This window comes from Ranitomeya imitator, chromosome 1 (assembly GCF_032444005.1).
Source record: "Ranitomeya imitator isolate aRanImi1 chromosome 1, aRanImi1.pri, whole genome shotgun sequence".
Lineage (NCBI taxonomy): Eukaryota > Metazoa > Chordata > Amphibia > Anura > Dendrobatidae > Ranitomeya > Ranitomeya imitator.
In genome coordinates, this window is record NC_091282.1 from 1,125,818,638 (window position 1) to 1,125,836,601 (window position 17,964).

Here is a 17,964-nt window from a genome sequence, read left to right on the forward strand (position 1 = left end):
GCACCCTTCTTGGTCAAATCGGTCAATGGTCTGGCAATGCTAGAAAAATTACAGATGAAGCGACGATAAAAATTAGCAAAGCCCAGGAATTTCTGCAGACTTTTTAGAGATGTCGGCTGAGTCCAATCCTGGATGGCCTGAACCTTAACCGGATCCATCTCGATAGTAGAAGGGGAAAAGATGAACCCCAAAAATGAAACTTTCTGCACACCGAAGAGACACTTTGATCCCTTCACGAACAAGGAATTAGCACGCAGTACCTGGAAAACCATTCTGACTTGCTTCACATGAGACTCCCAATCATCTGAGAAGATCAAAATGTCATCCAAGTAAACAATCAAGAATTTATCCAGATACTCACGGAAAATGTCATGCATAAAAGACTGAAAAACAGATGGAGCATTGGCAAGTCCGAACGGCATCACCAGATACTCAAAATGACCCTCGGGCGTATTAAATGCCGTTTTCCATTCATCTCCCTGCCTGATTCTCACCAGATTATACGCACCACGAAGATCAATCTTAGTAAACCAACTAGCCCCCTTAATCCGAGCAAACAAGTCAGAAATCAATGGCAAGGGATACTGAAACTTAACAGTGATCTTATTAAGAAGGCGGTAATCAATACACGGTCTTAGCGAACCATCCTTCTTGGCTACAAAAAAGAACCCTGCTCCCAATGGTGACGACGATGGGCGAATATGTCCCTTCTCCAGGGACTCCTTCACATAACTGCGCATAGCGGTGTGTTCAGGTACGGACAAATTAAATAAACGACCCTTAGGGAATTTACTACCAGGAATCAAATCGATAGCACAATCACAATTCCTATGCGGAGGTAGGGCATCAGACTTGGACTCTTCAAATACATCCTGAAAGTCCGACAAGAACTCTGGGATGTCAGAAGGAATGGATGACGAAATAGACAAAAATGGAACATCACCATGTACTCCCTGATAACCCCAGCTGGTTACCGACATAGAGTTCCAATCCAATACTGGATTATGGGTTTGTAGCCATGGCAACCCCAACACGACCACATCATGCAAATTATGCAGTACCAGAAAGCGAATAACTTCCTGATGTGCAGGAGCCATGCACATGGTCAGCTGGGCCCAGTACTGAGGCTTATTCTTGGCCAAAGGTGTAGCATCAATTCCTCTCAACGGAATAGGACACCGCAAAGGCTCCAAGAAAAATCCACAACGTTTAGCATAATCCAAATCCATCAGATTCAGGGCAGCGCCTGAATCCACAAACGCCATGACAGAATACGATGACAAAGAGCACATTAAGGTAATGGACAAAAGGAATTTGGACTGTACAGTACCAATAACAGCAGAGCTATCGAACCGCCTAGTGCGTTTAGGACAATTAGAAATAGCATGAGTAGAATCACCACAATAGAAACACAGTCTGTTCAGACGTCTGTGTTCTTGCCGTTCTACTTTAGTCATAGTCCTGTCGCACTGCATAGGCTCAGGTTTACTCTCAGGCAGTACCGCCAGATGGTGCACAGATTTACGCTCGCGCAAGCGACGACCGATCTGAATGGCCAAGGACATAGACTCATTCAAACCAGCAGGCATAGGAAATCCCACCATTACATCCTTAAGAGCTTTAGAGAGACCCTTTCTGAACAAAGCCGCTAGTGCAGATTCATTCCACAGAGTGAGTACTGACCATTTCCTAAATTTCTGACAATATACTTCTACATCATCCTGACCCTGGCATAAAGCCAGCAGATTTTTCTCAGCCTGATCCACTGAATTAGGCTCATCGTAAAGCAATCCGAGCGCCAGGAAAAATGCATCAACATTACTCAATGCAGAATCTCCTGGTGCAAGAGAAAACGCCCAGTCCTGTGGGTCGCCGCGCAAAAAAGAAATAATAATCAAAACCTGTTGAATAGGATTACCAGAAGAATGAGGTTTCAAGGCCAAAAATAGCTTACAATTATTTCTGAAGCTCAGGAACTTAGTTCTGTCACCAAAAAACAAATCAGGAATCGGAATTCTTGGTTCTAGCATCGATTTCTGATCAATAGTATCTTGAATCTTTTGTACATTTACAACGAGATTATCCATTGAGGAGCACAGAGCCTGAATATTCATGTCCACAGCTGTGTCCTGAAGCACTCTAATGTCTAGGGGAAAAAAAAGACTGAAGACAGAGCTAAGAAAAAAAAAATGATGTCAGGATTTCTTTTTTCCCTCTATTGGGAATCATTGGGTTGGCTCCTTGTACTGTTATGGCTGGCAATCAGGCAACACAGCGTGCAGTAATCAGCGCACATACAGAGATCTGGCAATAACCAAAAACAATAGGACGAGCTCTGAGACGTGGAATCTCTGTAGACTGCAGTACCTGATCTATCCTCACACAACTATAAGCAGCAGTGGATTGCGCCTAACAACTACCTATGCAACTCGGCACTGTCTGAGGAGCTGACTAGCCTGAAGATAGAAATACAAGCCTGACTTACCTCAGAGAAAAACCCCAAAGGAATAGGCAGCCCCCCACATATAATGACTGTTAGCAAGATGAAAAGACAAACGTAGGAATGAAATAGATTCAGCAAAGTGAGGCCCGATATTCTAGACAGAGCGAGGATAGCAAAGAGAACTATGCAGTCTACAAAAAACCCTAAAACGAAAACCACGCAAAGGGGCAAAAAGACCCACCGTGCCGAACTAACAGCACGGCGGTGCACCCCTCTGCTTCTCAGAGCTTCCAGCAAAAGACAATAGCAAGCTGGACAGAAAAAAACAGAAAACAAACTAGAAGCACTTATCTAGCAGAGCAGCAGGCCCAAGGAAAGATGCAGTAGCTCAGATCCAACACTGGAACATTGACAAGGAGCAAGGAAGACAGACTCAGGTGGAGCTAAATAGCAAGGCAGCCAACGAGCTCACCAAAACACCTGAGGGAGGAAGCCCAGAGACTGCAATACCACTTGTGACCACAGAAGTGAACTCAGCCACAGAATTCACAACAGACATCATTTCTTCCCTCCCTGTAATTTAACCAACATCTGTTGTCCTTCACACATGAGCCTTGTAATCTATGTCTTAATAAAATTTGTCAAATTTTTACCTTTATTGTGTTTGGACAATGACTCTGAGAGGTCTTGTAGGATTTATGATTTTTGGAGTGTCCATAAGATATTGATTCTGACCCTTGAAATAGGCATATGGCAAGATTAATTAATATTTAGTATGTATCAGTGAATTCTTTTCTGTATTCTTCCCAACAGAGGTTGGAAAGTGGTGGCAGACAGATGCCTACCTTCTTGCCATGAGATCAAAGGAGACCTGGAGGGTTAGTGGGGTGGTCCTGGACTAGCATTGTAAAAGAATGACCTCCTCTCTATGTATGCCTCTTAAAGTAGTGACTTTTAATTACATTGGTACATCCAACTGATTTCTTCCTGAATAAAGACCATTTAATTGACTATTAATGTTCCAAAAAGTCTTTTAATAAAGTTTTAGTGAACTAATTATCTGTCATGGTGGTAAAGGCTTAAATAAAACATATTTCACATTCACAACTGAACCCTGTGACCAGCTCTGGTTATATTACTGCTTTATGATGAGTATGATGCCTATATTTTCAACATTCATTTCATCTTTAGATCAGAGCTCTCCATTTGCGTCATCAGCTAGTGACACCCCTATTGTTGTGCGCATTCCTGGTGGCGATTCTGCAGGAAATCAGACTGTGGTAATCCCATGCGTTGCTTCCCGAGAGGATCTCAACGTAACCTTGCGCACAGTAAGGAATACTTACATTTTAGAATGTTGTCCATGCCCCTTTGATTTTGAATATTACACCCGTTTCTCTTTTCTGTTTAATGATGTGAGATATTGTGACACCTTATAAATACAAGCAGATTTTAGAATTTGCTCTTGATTTTCAAATTGATAATAGGCCAATCTGTCTCATATTTTACCCATTTCATCTGAATGGAGAAAGGAAATCTGCAAGTAAGACTGGTATTCTGTAAAATATGCAGTTCCATGTGGATATCTGTGCCAGCTGGAATTTTTCCAAGGCATCTGCAGGGTGTGAACACACCCATAATGTCTGTTTTTTTTTATATGTGTGAAGCACACAGTCATTGTTAATCTGTGTCATTTAATGGCCAGGGCAATTCTAGAGCCAATCCTACAGATCGCTAGTAATTGCTTTGGTTTAATAATTTGCTTGTTTATGGGATTCTGATCAATTGGGTCACATACATGATATTCTTGCATGAATTCAATATTTTTGTCTTTAAAGAAAATGACTCAATATGATCACCAATCCTAAGCCATCTATAGGGAAGAAATTTTCAACTTTTTTACTATGAAAATGAGCTACTAAGATCTATGGGTTGGACATACAGTAGATCTCCCTGGGAATCTACCACCAGAGCTTATTTTAAATGAAAGGAGGAGTTACCAGTGTGAGACATGTAGATCAGGAGAGCAGACTGTCAGTCAATACACGTCTCACACTGGTAAGAAAATGCAGTCACTAGAGTTGCAAAAAAATGTACATCACCTTGGTGCAACGACCACATTGTTAGTTCATGGCTACCAAGCTACAGCATTGTGAACCTCCTTCTTTCAGCCATGCTTTAGTTTGGTAGCCATGCTGTAGTTTGGTAGCCATAAACTTCTTAATCTTCTGATTATTAGACCTTTGACAGTATTACATTGTGGCGTAACACTCACATGATGTCGCACCATGCCTTCTAATCAGAAGAGGCACTGGGGATGCTGGTAGGCAAGAGAAGGTTCACAATGCTCGACTTCAATAGCCACAAACTACCAATGCATCTACTGGAGCTTGCAAAAATGAGTTACACCTTTACTTTGTGTAAATTAACTGATTTAATTGTACATATTTTCATGCAGAAATACGCTGAAAACGCATTTGCTCCAAATGGGCACAGTATACATTGGAACTATAAAAAGGGCATCATCATTTCGAGTGGACTGCTGAGGTTTTACGATATGGTCTTCTGTGAAACTACTTTGAACGGACAAACATACAAATCCTCCAACTTCATTATTGTCGTTGTAGGTAAGCATCAGATATTAGTTCTCCAGGAATAATAATCTACTTTAATGTGATATAATATGAATAAACCAAAATAGCTTAATATAATCATCATCGTTGTGTAGTCATGTAAGGCCATGTGCACATGTTGAGTATTTTGTGAGTTTTTTCACATCAGTATTTGTAAGCCAAAACCAGGAGTGGAACAATTGAAGGAAAAATATAATAGAAACACGTCATAATTTCTGAATTTTTCACCCACTCCTCATTTTGGCTTACAAATGCTGATCTAAAATACTGACCAAATACTAAACATGTGAACGTGGCTTAGATGTGAGATCTCACAGAATTACTCTGCCTTGTAGATGATACATAGCATCTTATTGTGTTTGTTCTCTTTCTTTTAGAATTTAAAATCTTCAGTCTTTCAATCACCCCCCACCCTCAGATCTATTTGGCTGTTGGACAGAAGCTGGCACTATCTTGCAGTGCACAGACGCAATTCAACGTCAGAGTTCAATTTAAATGGGACTTTCCTTCAATGGGGGTAATTTGTGCTTTTTTGTTGCTTGTTTAAAGAGTTTCAATTATTCCAGAGGAATTATAAGAATCAGCTATTGGATGTACCGGAGTCAAATCAGTATTTATGAACATGTGACTTCTTCTGCAGTTTTTACCCTCTACACTCTGTTTCTTTAATTAGCAATTTTGGCTCTCAAATCGGAAGCCCCACCTTCAGGAACACAATGTCCTCCAACCCACAATCATATTTTTGCTTCTATTGAACTACTAGAGAGTTCTGATCAATATCCTTGGCGAGCTTCACATGTTCTCCGGCTTCTCTCATTGTAAGATGACCCTTTATTAACCCTGCTGTTCTGTTCGGTCTGGGGAGACCTATTTTGAACTTTGGTATTTTTTGGGGTGTTCAAGATGCGGTTCTGAAACTTGTGGTTGATTGACTTAAATGAGGATGGGTCGGTCGGCCACGGGTTTCAGAGCCGCATCTTGAATATTTTAAAGAATATTGAAGTTCAAAGTCGGTCATTTTTGACCAACAGAACAGCAGGGTTAACAGTGAAAGCTCCAATTACTTACTTGCTTCATAAGCTTTGCCGTGAGTGCAGAGATTCTGAGCTGTTATAAACAGAGCATGAAGCAGGTTTAGAGATAGAAGAGTATCTTACAGTAAAAGAATGGTGTATAGTACACAATGGCATCATGATTGCTTTTGGTTCTACAGTGGCATATAAAAGTTTGGGCACCCCTTCTCAAAATTACTGTCATTGTGAACAGTTAAGCTAGTTGAAGATGACATTATCTCTAAAAGGCCTAAAGTTAGACATGACACTTCACTTTGTATTTTAGGTATCATTTTTTACATTTTATAAAAATTACAAACAGGAAAATGGGCCTATGATAAAGTCTGGGCACCCTTGGAGATGTGTGTGCTCAGATAACTTTGACTAAGGTATCAGACCATAATTAGGCTGTTAGGGTTGTGGCTTGTTCACTATCATCATTAGGAAAGGCCAGGTAATGCAAATTTCACAGCTTTAGAAAAAACCTAGCCTCTAACATTGTGCCAAAGAACAGCCGTCATGGGTTCATCTAAGCAGCTGCCTAGAACTCTGAAAATGAAAATGGTGGAGGCCCACAAAGCAGGAGAAGGCTATAAGAAGATAGCAAAGTGTTTTTAAGTTGCTATTTCCTCACTTCGAAAACCAATATTGAAATGGCAGGTAACAAGAACAGTAGAGGTCAAGGTAAGGTCTGGCAGGCCAAGGAAAATTTCAGTGAGAGCTGCTCATAGGATTGCTAGAAAGGAAAATCAGAACCTCCACCTGACTGCAAAAGACCTTCTAAAAGTTTTAGCTGACTCTGGAGATGTGGTACATTGTTTTACTATTCAGAGACACCTGGGCAAATATGGTCTTCATTGAAGTGTCTTACGATTAGAACCTTTCCTGCATCATCTCCATAAAATTCAGCGTCGGACGTATGCAAAAGAATATCTAAACAAGTACTTTGCAGATAAGTCCTGTGGACTGATGAGGTATGGAGAGAAAAGGGCACAGAGTTTCAGGAAAAGAGCATCTTGACAACCATTAAGCATTGGGGGAGATCACTCATGTTTTGGGGTTGTGTTGAAGTCAATGGCACGGGGAACATTTAACGTGTAGAGGGAAGAATGGATTAAATTAAATATCAGCAAATTATTTGATGCAAACATAAATACTTGATGCAAACATAACACCATATGTACGAAAAGCTGAAATTGAAAAGACATTGGCTTCTACAAATGGACAATGATCCAAAACACATGTCAAAATCCACAATAGATGACCTCAGAATAGCAGTGCATGTAAGACACCCCAGGAATCTCACAGAACTGGAAGAATTTTCCAAAGAAGAATGGATGAAAATCCCTCAAACAAAAATTGAAAGACTCTCGACTGGCTACAAAAAGCATTTACAAGTTGTAAAAGGGGGTTCTACTAGGTACTAACCATGCAGACTGGCCAAACTTTTGAATTAGCTTTTTTCATTTTTGTAATATTTGAAAATGTGAAAGATGAAAAAAAATAAACATATATATATATATATTTTATATTTAATTTTTTTTGCACAATATACAAAGGAAATGTGTCATCTTTAACTTTAACCCTTTTAGAGATCATTTCATCTTCAACTTCCTTAACTACAATAACAATAATTTTGACCAGAGGTGCCCAAACTTTTACATGCCACTGTGTCCACCAATATGTAGGTACCCTGTGAAAATTAAATATGATTGTTAATTAAGGTAAAAAGTACTATAAATATTGTTATTTCTGTACTTCGGTTTTTATAATCTCAATTACATGGACAGTGAAAGAAATGGTAATAAATGTATAATTTACCAAGAGTGAAATCTGTTCTTTCTGTGAAGTGAATACTCAGTTTATATATTATACATTTGCTTCTTTGTGATATTAGGATAACAGAGCAATTGAAAAATTATCCAGATATCAGTTAACAAGTGTTCTGAACTACACGGGATCACTGACTATAGAAGAGGTAACTTTGGAAGATGAAGGGTATTATAGCTGCACAGCAGACACTGGAGGCATGAGTAAGACTAACATTACCAAGGTCATTGTATATGGTAAGTACAGACTTGTATTGAACTATCATTTACAAAAACCAATATGTATTATATGGCCTTCTATGTGCCGCTGATACCCCACCGATCGCTCAGAAAAACACTCTTCCTGCATTAACTGAGCGCTCAGAGCAGTGATCGTGCTCAATGCTCAATATTAAGTCTATATGTTCGAAATCCACTTTGCTGGGAGAGGTGTAAGGAGCTATAGATTTACTATTGAAAATGATAGTTACCCTTTAAAGGGAACCTGTCATCAGGATTTTATTCTCCAAGCTAATAGCATGCACAGTATATAAAGCTCTTTAATGCTTATTAACCCCTTAGTGATGGAGCTAATTTTGACCTTAAAGCGAATCTGTCACCTCATTTTTCGCATATAAGCTGCGTCCACCGCCATTAGTGGCTTGTCTACAGCATTCTATCATGCTGTAAATAAGCCCCCGATGTAATCTGAAAGATAATAAAAACAAGTTAGACTATACTCACCTAGGGGCGGTCTGGTGCGGTCCAGCGCCTCCCATCTTCATAAGATGACGTCCTCTTCCTTGCTTCTGTGTGTGGCTCCTGTGCAGGCGTAATTATCTGCCTTGTTGATGGCAGAGCAAAGTACTGCTGTGTGCAGGTGCCGGGAAAGGTCAGAGAGGCCCGGCGCCTGCGCACTGCAGTACTTTACGCTGCCCTCAACAGGGCAAATCAATATGCCTACTCAGGAGCCGTGACACGAAGCAAGGAGGATGGCGACATCATATGAAGATGGGAGGTGCCGGACCCGGTCCTGCGATGCCCATCGGACCCGGACCGCACTGGACTGCCTCTGGAGGAGTATAATATAACTTGTTTTTCTTATCTTTCAAGTTACATCGGGGGGCTTATCTACAGCATTACAGAATTCTGTAGATAAGCCCCTAATGGCGGTGGTCGCAGCTTATATGCGAAAAGTGTGGCGACAGATTCCCTTTAATGACCAGGCCAAATTTTTTAAATCTGACCAGTGTCCCTTTATGTGGTAATAATTCTGGAATGCTTCAACGGATCCAGTGATTCTGAGACTGTTTTTTGTGACATATTGTACTTAATGTTAGTGGTAAATTTTGGTCGATGTGATTTGCATATATTTATGAAAATATAAAAAATTTGACAAAAAAATTAACATTTCACAATTTGTAAATTTAAAATGTTTATGCCCTTAAATCACAGAGTTACGTGGCACAAAATAATTTGTAAATAATATTTCCCATGTGTCTACTTTACATCAGCACAATGTTTGAAACAATTTTTTTTTGTTAGGAACTTAGAAGGGTTCAAAGTTGATCAGCAGTTTCTCAATTTTCCAATAAAATGCACAAAACCATTTTTTAGGGACCACATCACACTTGAAGTGACTTTGAGAGGCCTATATGACAGAAAATACCCAAATGTTACACCATTCTAAAAACTGCACCCCTCAAATCCTCAAAATCACATTCAAGAAATGCAGTAACCCTTCAGGTGCTTCACATGGATTAATGGAATTGAAAAAATGAACATTTTACTTTTTTCACAACAATTTTGCTTTAGCCCCAAATGTTTTATTTTCACAAAGATAACAGGAGAAATGGACTCCAAAATTTAATGTTTAATTTTTCCTGAGTACGCCAATACCCCATATGTGAGGGAAAACTGCTGTTTGTGCACATGGCAGGGCATAGAAGGAAAGCATCACCAATTAACCATTTGAAAGCAAAAATGGCTCGAATCGATAGCTGGCGCCATGTCGCTGTTGGAGAGCAAACAAAAAACAAAATGCGGTAAAAAACCTCAGCCAGCATTTGCTGTTGGAGAGCCCCTAATGTGCCAGGACAGTGGATACCCACAACCCACAAGTGACCCCATTGTGGAAACTACACCCATCAAAGATTTTATCCAGGGGTATAGTGATGATTTTTAGCACAAAGTTACTACACAGAATTTGCTAACATTAGGTCGTCGTATTGAATATGTCATCATTAGTGTTAAGCTCGCGACTCTAGTTTGCATCGGGGTGCTCTGGTATGTACCAAGTAGTGCAGGTGCTCGAGCAACCTCAATGCAAACTCGAGTAGAGAGAACTTGTGTTCAACACTAGTCGTCATATCTTCAAACACACTAACTCCAACGTTAACCATAACCCATTCATAACCTTAAGCCCAACTACAACACTAAGCCCAACCCTAAATCAAACCTCAACCTAACGCCAACCCTAACCCCAAAGACAAAGAATGAAAGAAATAAAAATTATAAAATAAAAAAATGTAGTGTAGTGATCAAAATGTATCAATAAGAAAAATCTCTGCTGTTGCCAGGTGCTGTCCGCCAGATCTGGGTGGGTGCACTGCGAATGCGCCCACCATTTTTTTCAGGAAGAGAAGGCGGAGAAGGGACTGAGCTGGAGGGGCTAGGAGATGGCAGAAGCAATCATGTGATCAGGGACCCGAAAAAAGGTCCCTGATCGTGTTCTCCAGAGTCTCAGCTATCCCCGGTAGCTGAAACCCTAGAGATTTTCCGACGTTGGGGGACACTATAAGCTTATTCCCAATCTCGGTTTTAAAATGGCGTCGTTTTAATGTGTATCGGCGATTGTTAAGGGGATAAATCCTTTCCTTACTTTTAGAAATCCATTTTTCTGTTTTAGAAAAATCCATAGTTGACATTGAATGCTAATGAGTTGCAAGTGCAGTGGGTGGGGAAAGACATTACAGCTCTCCTGCTTCCTCCCTATTACTCACCCACTGCCCACTCATTAGCATACAATTTCAATTATTGATTTCTCTAAAACAGCAAACCTGATGTCTAAGAGCAACATAAGGATTTACTCAGCATTAAAGTGCCTTTATATACATACTATTAGTTTGGGGAATAAAATTCAGATGACAGGTTCTTCTTAAGTCACCTCATCAATAGCCACCGAATTACCAAGTTTCCACTGGGCTCTGTTTTCTCTGTCATTCTCCAAATTATATATAAGTTAAGAAGATTAGTACTAAAGTACCTTTACTGTTTACTGTATACAATCCCTGTACTGTGGCGGAATAGGTTGATGCTAGTTAAGCAATCGAAATGAATAAATATAGTAACTGATTACAGTTTTGAAAATCTGAACATAGATGTAATTTGCATCTAATTTCTGTTCACAGAAAAGCCATTTATAATTATGGATGAAGAAATGGAAAAAGTGATTGTGTGTAAGACTGGAAACGACATCAGGATACCAGTGAAATTTACGGCGTTTCCCGATCCTGATGTGGCATGGTAAATCCATTGTAAAAGTTTTATCATGGTACTTTCTTTAATACACCTTTGGGTTTAACTATGAATTTTTTTTAAAGGATGAAGAATGGAAAAGTGGTGCATCAAAGGTACCGATATTTCCTGTCTATCAGTCACTGTGATGAAGATGCCATTGGGAATTATACTGTTACTCTCACTAACCCAACGACAAAGGATTTTGAGAGACACACATTTCAAGTCTTTGTACATGGTGAGTTTCAGTTGTTTTGTATTGTCTGAAGTACAGATGTTGTTAGTCATATAAAGGAGTTGACAATGAAGTTGTGCCTATGTTGTTCTGCAGTACCACCGCAAATAGGTGAAAAAGCTGTATCCTCCACCCTGGAATCATACAAGTATGGCAAAGCGTTCTCTCTCACATGTACCGCATATGGAATACCAACCCCTCTGAGCATTCAGTGGTCATGGCAGCTGGAAGAAGAGTGCACATACCTACCACAGTGAGTACTTTTATATTGACAAATCTTGTGCTCCAGAGAATATTATTGCTATCCCATGTACTAGATGGAATATGTTTTATTTTTCAATAGGCTGCTTTTTTTTACATAAAAATAGTGCCACACCTGTCCACAAGTCGTAAGGGGTATTGCAGTTCAGCTCCATCCAATTTAATCAAATGGAATTGCAATACATCCATGGATAGTTCTGACACTATTTCCAGAAGAAAACTCATGTCTTTAAATGTTATTGCCTTTAAGGTTAGTTGTATACATTTGGTACTTTATTATAATGTCATGTGCAGGGAGCTGCCAATCACTTATGTGACATCTAAAATTTGGGTGAAACGTTAGAATTCTCCTGGATGTAAAATTCGTTGTTTTTTTCAAAATATCAGAGATTCCTGGCAGCCTCCCATCTCTACCTTATCAATAGAAGGAAAATGCATGTTCAGCAAATAGAAATTTCCGTTGGACTTCTTAATTGTTTAATTCGGGAAACAGTTATAGCATACCTAATGAGAGGATTTCTGTTTGCCCTCTTTTCTACCGGTAAAGTCCCAGTGGGAATTATATTCGGAATGGCCAGAAGATGACTCAGTATATTGTTTCACCAGATATCTTTTTGCTGTTTCAGTCTTTCTTATCTAAGTCCACAATAACTCTTAGTACCAACTCCGAAGAGCTGTTTGTATTGGCACTTAAGTATGTCTGTGGACCTCTGTAGTCGAATGTCTTATCATGTCTTCTTTTATACAGTAGTTCTTGAGCGAAATGAAGTGTACAGCAAGCTTTTTTTTTTAAGACTATCTGTGTGAAAGGCCATCCAAGAGGAAATGTGCTGATTGATGTATGGGGTGATAGCCAGGGATCCTGTGCTGGGACCACATGGTTTCCCTTATCAGACCTCTGCATAGCTTTCGGCTTCCTGCATCAGAGACTGGAGTATTCCGCTTTCCTGTTGTTGTTGTCCAGATAACTTCCTTTGACTTCTTCCTCTGGAGCCCTAGTGCTTCCTACCATTCCATAGAACAACACTAAGTTAATGCTTTGGTTTTGTGACCATGCTGCTTCCTCACATCCACATAAACTAGGAATTATGAATTTATGAATGAATTTGTTTTTTCTTCTTATGCCCCTCCCTCTCTTCTTCCCACCTCAATGTTTTCTTTCCTTCTCATCCCCCTCCCCTGCTTCCTACGACCTCAATATTAGTGCTAATTTTGGAAAAGATCTAGAGAATTCACCTTTTCACCCGGACAATTGTATTTATTTACCAATCATTGATCTTCTCAGTCTCCATAGAACTTGAATTCAGCCCATTGTTTAAGGGTCATTATATTTCTGGAGATTGGCATAAATTTTATTAACATCTAGTTATGTTTCCTTCCTTCTAGACTTTATCATGCAGGGAAAAATCCCTACAGTTGTTCCAAGTGGAGAAATATTACTGATCAGTACGGTGGGAATGTAATTGAGACACCAGATATTCGTACTGACATCATTGAAGGAAAACTAAAGGTGGGATTATATTTTTCATCTACATGAAATCAACTGTAACATTTTCTAAAAGGCAATGAAATATGGTCAATATTCGGTTAATGAATAATACATTTTTTTTTTTTAAAGAATTTTGACGCACAGATATTTTTTACATTTTTGAATTTTCACTTAAATTTAAAAAAAAAATTCTGCTCATCACTAATATCACACACAGCTTTCTATTACTTCCTAAGGTAATCTCAGAAAGACCTTTGTTAAAGTGACAATGTGTCTTCATACTTATGTAGACCTTAAGCACATGGCTCGGAGGTCATGTGGTTATTTATGGCTCTGAATTTCGAGCTTCTGGGACTCCAAGTGCCAATGTGCAATGCCTTGCTGTGTGCTCCTCTTCCTACACTACACTGCCTACATATTACTAAGAGAATATATTTTTCTGGCAGTGCCTCTTTAAGCCATCTTAATACCAAATGGTAAATATTCTTTTGTTTTTTATTTTTCATTTTAGACTATAAGCAAGTTGCTTATTTCATTAGCTCATGTATCTGCTGTCTACAAGTGCACTGCCACTAACCAGGCTGGGAGCGATGAACACATCATTCCTTTCCATGTGACACGTAAGTTTGATAAACTTTTACATTGAAGTTTCTTTTCTTACATTGATATTAGTTTAAATAATTTTCTCATCTTGATTTTTTTTTACGTTAAGTCTTATTGTAGTCATAGCTGCTTGCTGGTTAAATGCGTTGTCCAGTAAAAACAGTTTATCGTCTGTCCAAAGGATAGGTAATTACTTGCTGTTGCTGATTGATTGGTGTCCCACTGATGAGACCCCCACCAATCGGTTGATCAAGAGCTTAAATTCCCAATGAGGAACTTTTATCACTGTTAAAAAATGGAACGGAAGTTTGGATGACGGACCTCTGTTACAATTATTCCCTATGGGGCTGACAAAATTGATTGCAACGCTCAGCAACACTATAGGGAAATAACGAATGAAGCGCTGGTTACACACGCGCACTTCCACTCCAGTATAATATGGATAAAAGTTCCTAACACAAGAAGTGTTACCTATCCTATGAGTAATCTATGGATATCCCGCAGATAGGTAATAACTTGTTTTCACTGGAAAAGCCTTTTAAGTTCGGAAAGAACAATTTATCACTACTCAAGGATTAGATGTTTATTAGATGTTTTCGACTCATGGCTTTATGATGTAAACACTGGCCTCTGGGGAAGATCACCAATGGTTCGCAAATTCAGGTTTTGCTGTACAGTGAGAGAAACAACACCATAGTAACATACCTCATTGTGATTTTAGGGGGCATTGATGTCCGCATGCACCCAAGGGGCAGACTCACTGAGCATGTCAATGTGACTTTAAAATGTATTGCTGATAAGTTCACCTATGGAAGCTTAACGTGGTTCAAGCGGAAGTCTCCAGGAGCAAGGAGCTGGTCACTGCACACTTGTGGAAATCTCACCAACCTCATTAAAATGAATCAGTCCACACTGGATGTCAATGGAGAATACATGACCTTGGAGCTGACTCTGCATAATATCTCCTTGGTTGACCAAGGTCACTATGACTGTATAGCTCAGGAGAAGAAAACCATTCGGAAGGGCTGTTTCACTACTGTATTAACTATTCATGGTAAGGGAAACATACGGCAATTCTAGCAGATCACAGATTTTTTTTCAGAAATGTCAAAAAATGTTTTTTTTTCTTTGCATTAGGCTTGTTCAATTTTCTGAAGAGAAAATCACAAAAAAAACCCCAGCATGTTTGTAGGCATTTGTTAAACTATGACGACAATGAGTTCTTTTAGGGGCTCGTGCTCAAGGCTGCATTTTCGGTCTGAGTGCGATCCGACAAGACACTCCGGTCAGAGGAAAAAATTGCTGCATGCGCTTGGATCACATCTTAGTGCAGTCTGATTTTCATGGACTGACAAAATGGAGATTTTTTTTTCTCCATCTTCTCCTTTTCCAAGAGAATCGGATTGCACTCTGTTCACACTCTAATCAGCGTATCAGTTGCATAATTGACCCGATTCTCTCGGATGAGAAAATACACGCTCGTCTGCACCTGCCCTAAGGCCAGTCTCACACGTCCAGATAATTCTGGTACCGGAAAAATTGGTACCGGAATTATCCGTGTCCGTGTGCTTACCGTGAACATCAGTGTGGCACACATGCGGCAGCCGTGTGCCGCCCGTGTGCTAACTGGGTACCACACGGACTGTGCAGGAGACAGCGCTACAAGTAAGCGCTGTCCCCTGCATCTGGTGCTGAAGCCGCCATTTATATCTTCTCTCCAGCAGCGTTCGCTGTAGAGAAGATATGAAAAATCCTTTTTTTTTTCGTGTTTAAAATAAAGATCCCTGTCCCCACCCCCTCCCACCCCCTGTGCACCCAGCCGCTGTTACTAAAATACTCACCCGGCTCCCTCGAAGCGTCCTCTCCGCGCTGTACCTTCTCCTGTATGAGCGGTCACGTGGTGCCGCCCATTACAGTGATGAATATGCAGCTCCACCCCTATGGGAGGTGGAGCCGCATATTCATGACTGTAATCGGCGGCACCACGTGACCGCTCATACGGGAGAAGGTGCGGCGAGGACAGGACGCTGCGAGGGAGCCGGGTGAGTATTTTATTAACAGCGGGGTGGCACACAAGGGGTGGGAGGGGGGTGGGGACAGGGATCTTTATTTTAAACGCGGAAAAAAAAAAAAAGGATTTTTCATATTTTCTATCCAGCGAACGCTGCTGGAGAGAAGATATGAATGGCAGCTTCAGCACCACGTGGGGGGACAGTGCTTACTTGTAGCGCTGTCTCCTGCATGGCACACGGACTGCACATGGACAGCGTCCGTGTGTGGTACATGTTTTACACGGACCCATTGACTTTAATGGGTCCGTGTAATCCGTGCGCTCCCACGAACACTGACATGTCTCCGTGTTTTGCACACAGACACACAGTCCGTGAAAACACGCTGACATGTGCAGAGACACCTTGATTTCAATGTGTCTACGTGAGTCAGTGTCTCCGGTACGTGAGGAAACTGTCACCACACGTACCAGAGCCACTGACGTGTGAAACGGGCCTAAGAGTGCTTCAGCAGGCAGGGTAGCACCCAGTGGGGCGTCTGACTCATGTTTCCAAAAGTCATAGCCACCTGAGGAGGTGAATAAGCAGCAACACTGAGATGTCCAGTGTTTAAAAAAAAAAAGAAGCAAAATGGTTTCCAAAACACAAGGCAATACAGCGTACTAAAAGAAACAATTTTCAGCTCGTCACCTGTTAAGTATGTGTACAACTAAATGTAAAGAAGTAAATCAGTGCACATTATCAGGACTGATGACGTTTACTGACACCAAGCAGAGGTTTTGTAGATAGTGAGGATTTGAAAATCACACTATAGTAGAAATTATGATTTAACGACATAGGTTGTGACATAGAATGTTCTGACCTATAAGTGAAACATGCTAATATATGAAGGTGGGACACAAACACATGTAACACATCCATATACATACTGATACATGGTGCCAAGCACATAGGTGCACTTCACTTTTCAGCATCTAACATTTCAGAACCAGTTTATAACAAATATATTGTTATAGGCATGCGCTTTTTCAAAATATTTTATTATCTTAACAGCCCAAAAGCATCCAATTATTCATGATGATCTGAGGAACCAGACTACCAATGTCAGTGAGACTATGGAGGTGCGCTGCCTCGCCACTGGATTACCAGAGCCACAAATTCTATGGTTTAAAAATTCTGATGCTTTGATTGGGGATTCAGGTATTGATATTTTCCTTTGTCTTTGAAATACAAAATTTCTTTCCATATTTATCTCCATTTATTTGTGTTACATTAACCCATTCTACAGTGCTGTATGATTATGTATTTACTCCTTGTTGCAATTAATTACATGCCACTATGTGTTTCATCATACATCAGTTCACTCACACATGATTGTATTCTTCATCACAGGTATTATTTTAAAAGATCACAACAGAACATTGACCATACAGCGAGTTAGAAAGCAAGATGAAGGATTCTATTCCTGCCGAGCCTGCAATGATTTGGGTTGTGCAGAAGCTGGAATGTACTTTACAGTATATGGTAACTACACTCAATGCCCACCCAAAAATAATGAATTACTGTTAATTGCATACATGTTTAACTCACATGTTATTATTGCCTATCAACCTCAATCTTACAAGGAGTCAAGAGGTAGAACACGTGTATGACTGACTACTGCTTAATTTAAACAGGAGACATAGTACTCCCATTCTTTTGATATTTTGAATATATGGAGTGGTATCCTATCCGGGCACCCATCCACACAGTGGCGTTTATTTTTGTCCTGCATTCTTTTGATCAGTGTGTGTCCTAGCTGTGTGACCCTCTACATTCATATATATTGATCGCCTATTTTGATCATTGCTAGGACATGTCATTTATGTAATATTACAACCAGTGTAATCCCTCTACTTAACTGGGAACATGTTTA

The 17,964-nt window shown here is 40.1% G+C and overlaps 1 protein-coding gene across 1 annotated transcript in view; it reads left to right on the forward strand.

The window, feature by feature from the left end:
- The window catches only part of KDR (kinase insert domain receptor), a 39,583-nt gene that overhangs the window by 7,849 nt on the left and 13,770 nt on the right, over positions 1-17,964 (forward strand). Inside the window, exons 4-15 of the mRNA XM_069744463.1 lie at positions 3,635-3,774; positions 4,902-5,070; positions 5,454-5,593; positions 8,026-8,194; positions 11,347-11,461; positions 11,539-11,690; positions 11,784-11,940; positions 13,335-13,458; positions 13,949-14,057; positions 14,762-15,094; positions 17,103-17,249; positions 17,442-17,573. Of these exons, the coding sequence (XP_069600564.1) occupies positions 3,635-3,774; positions 4,902-5,070; positions 5,454-5,593; positions 8,026-8,194; positions 11,347-11,461; positions 11,539-11,690; positions 11,784-11,940; positions 13,335-13,458; positions 13,949-14,057; positions 14,762-15,094; positions 17,103-17,249; positions 17,442-17,573 (1,887 nt within the window). The remainder of the gene's footprint in view (positions 1-3,634; positions 3,775-4,901; positions 5,071-5,453; positions 5,594-8,025; positions 8,195-11,346; positions 11,462-11,538; positions 11,691-11,783; positions 11,941-13,334; positions 13,459-13,948; positions 14,058-14,761; positions 15,095-17,102; positions 17,250-17,441; positions 17,574-17,964) is intronic.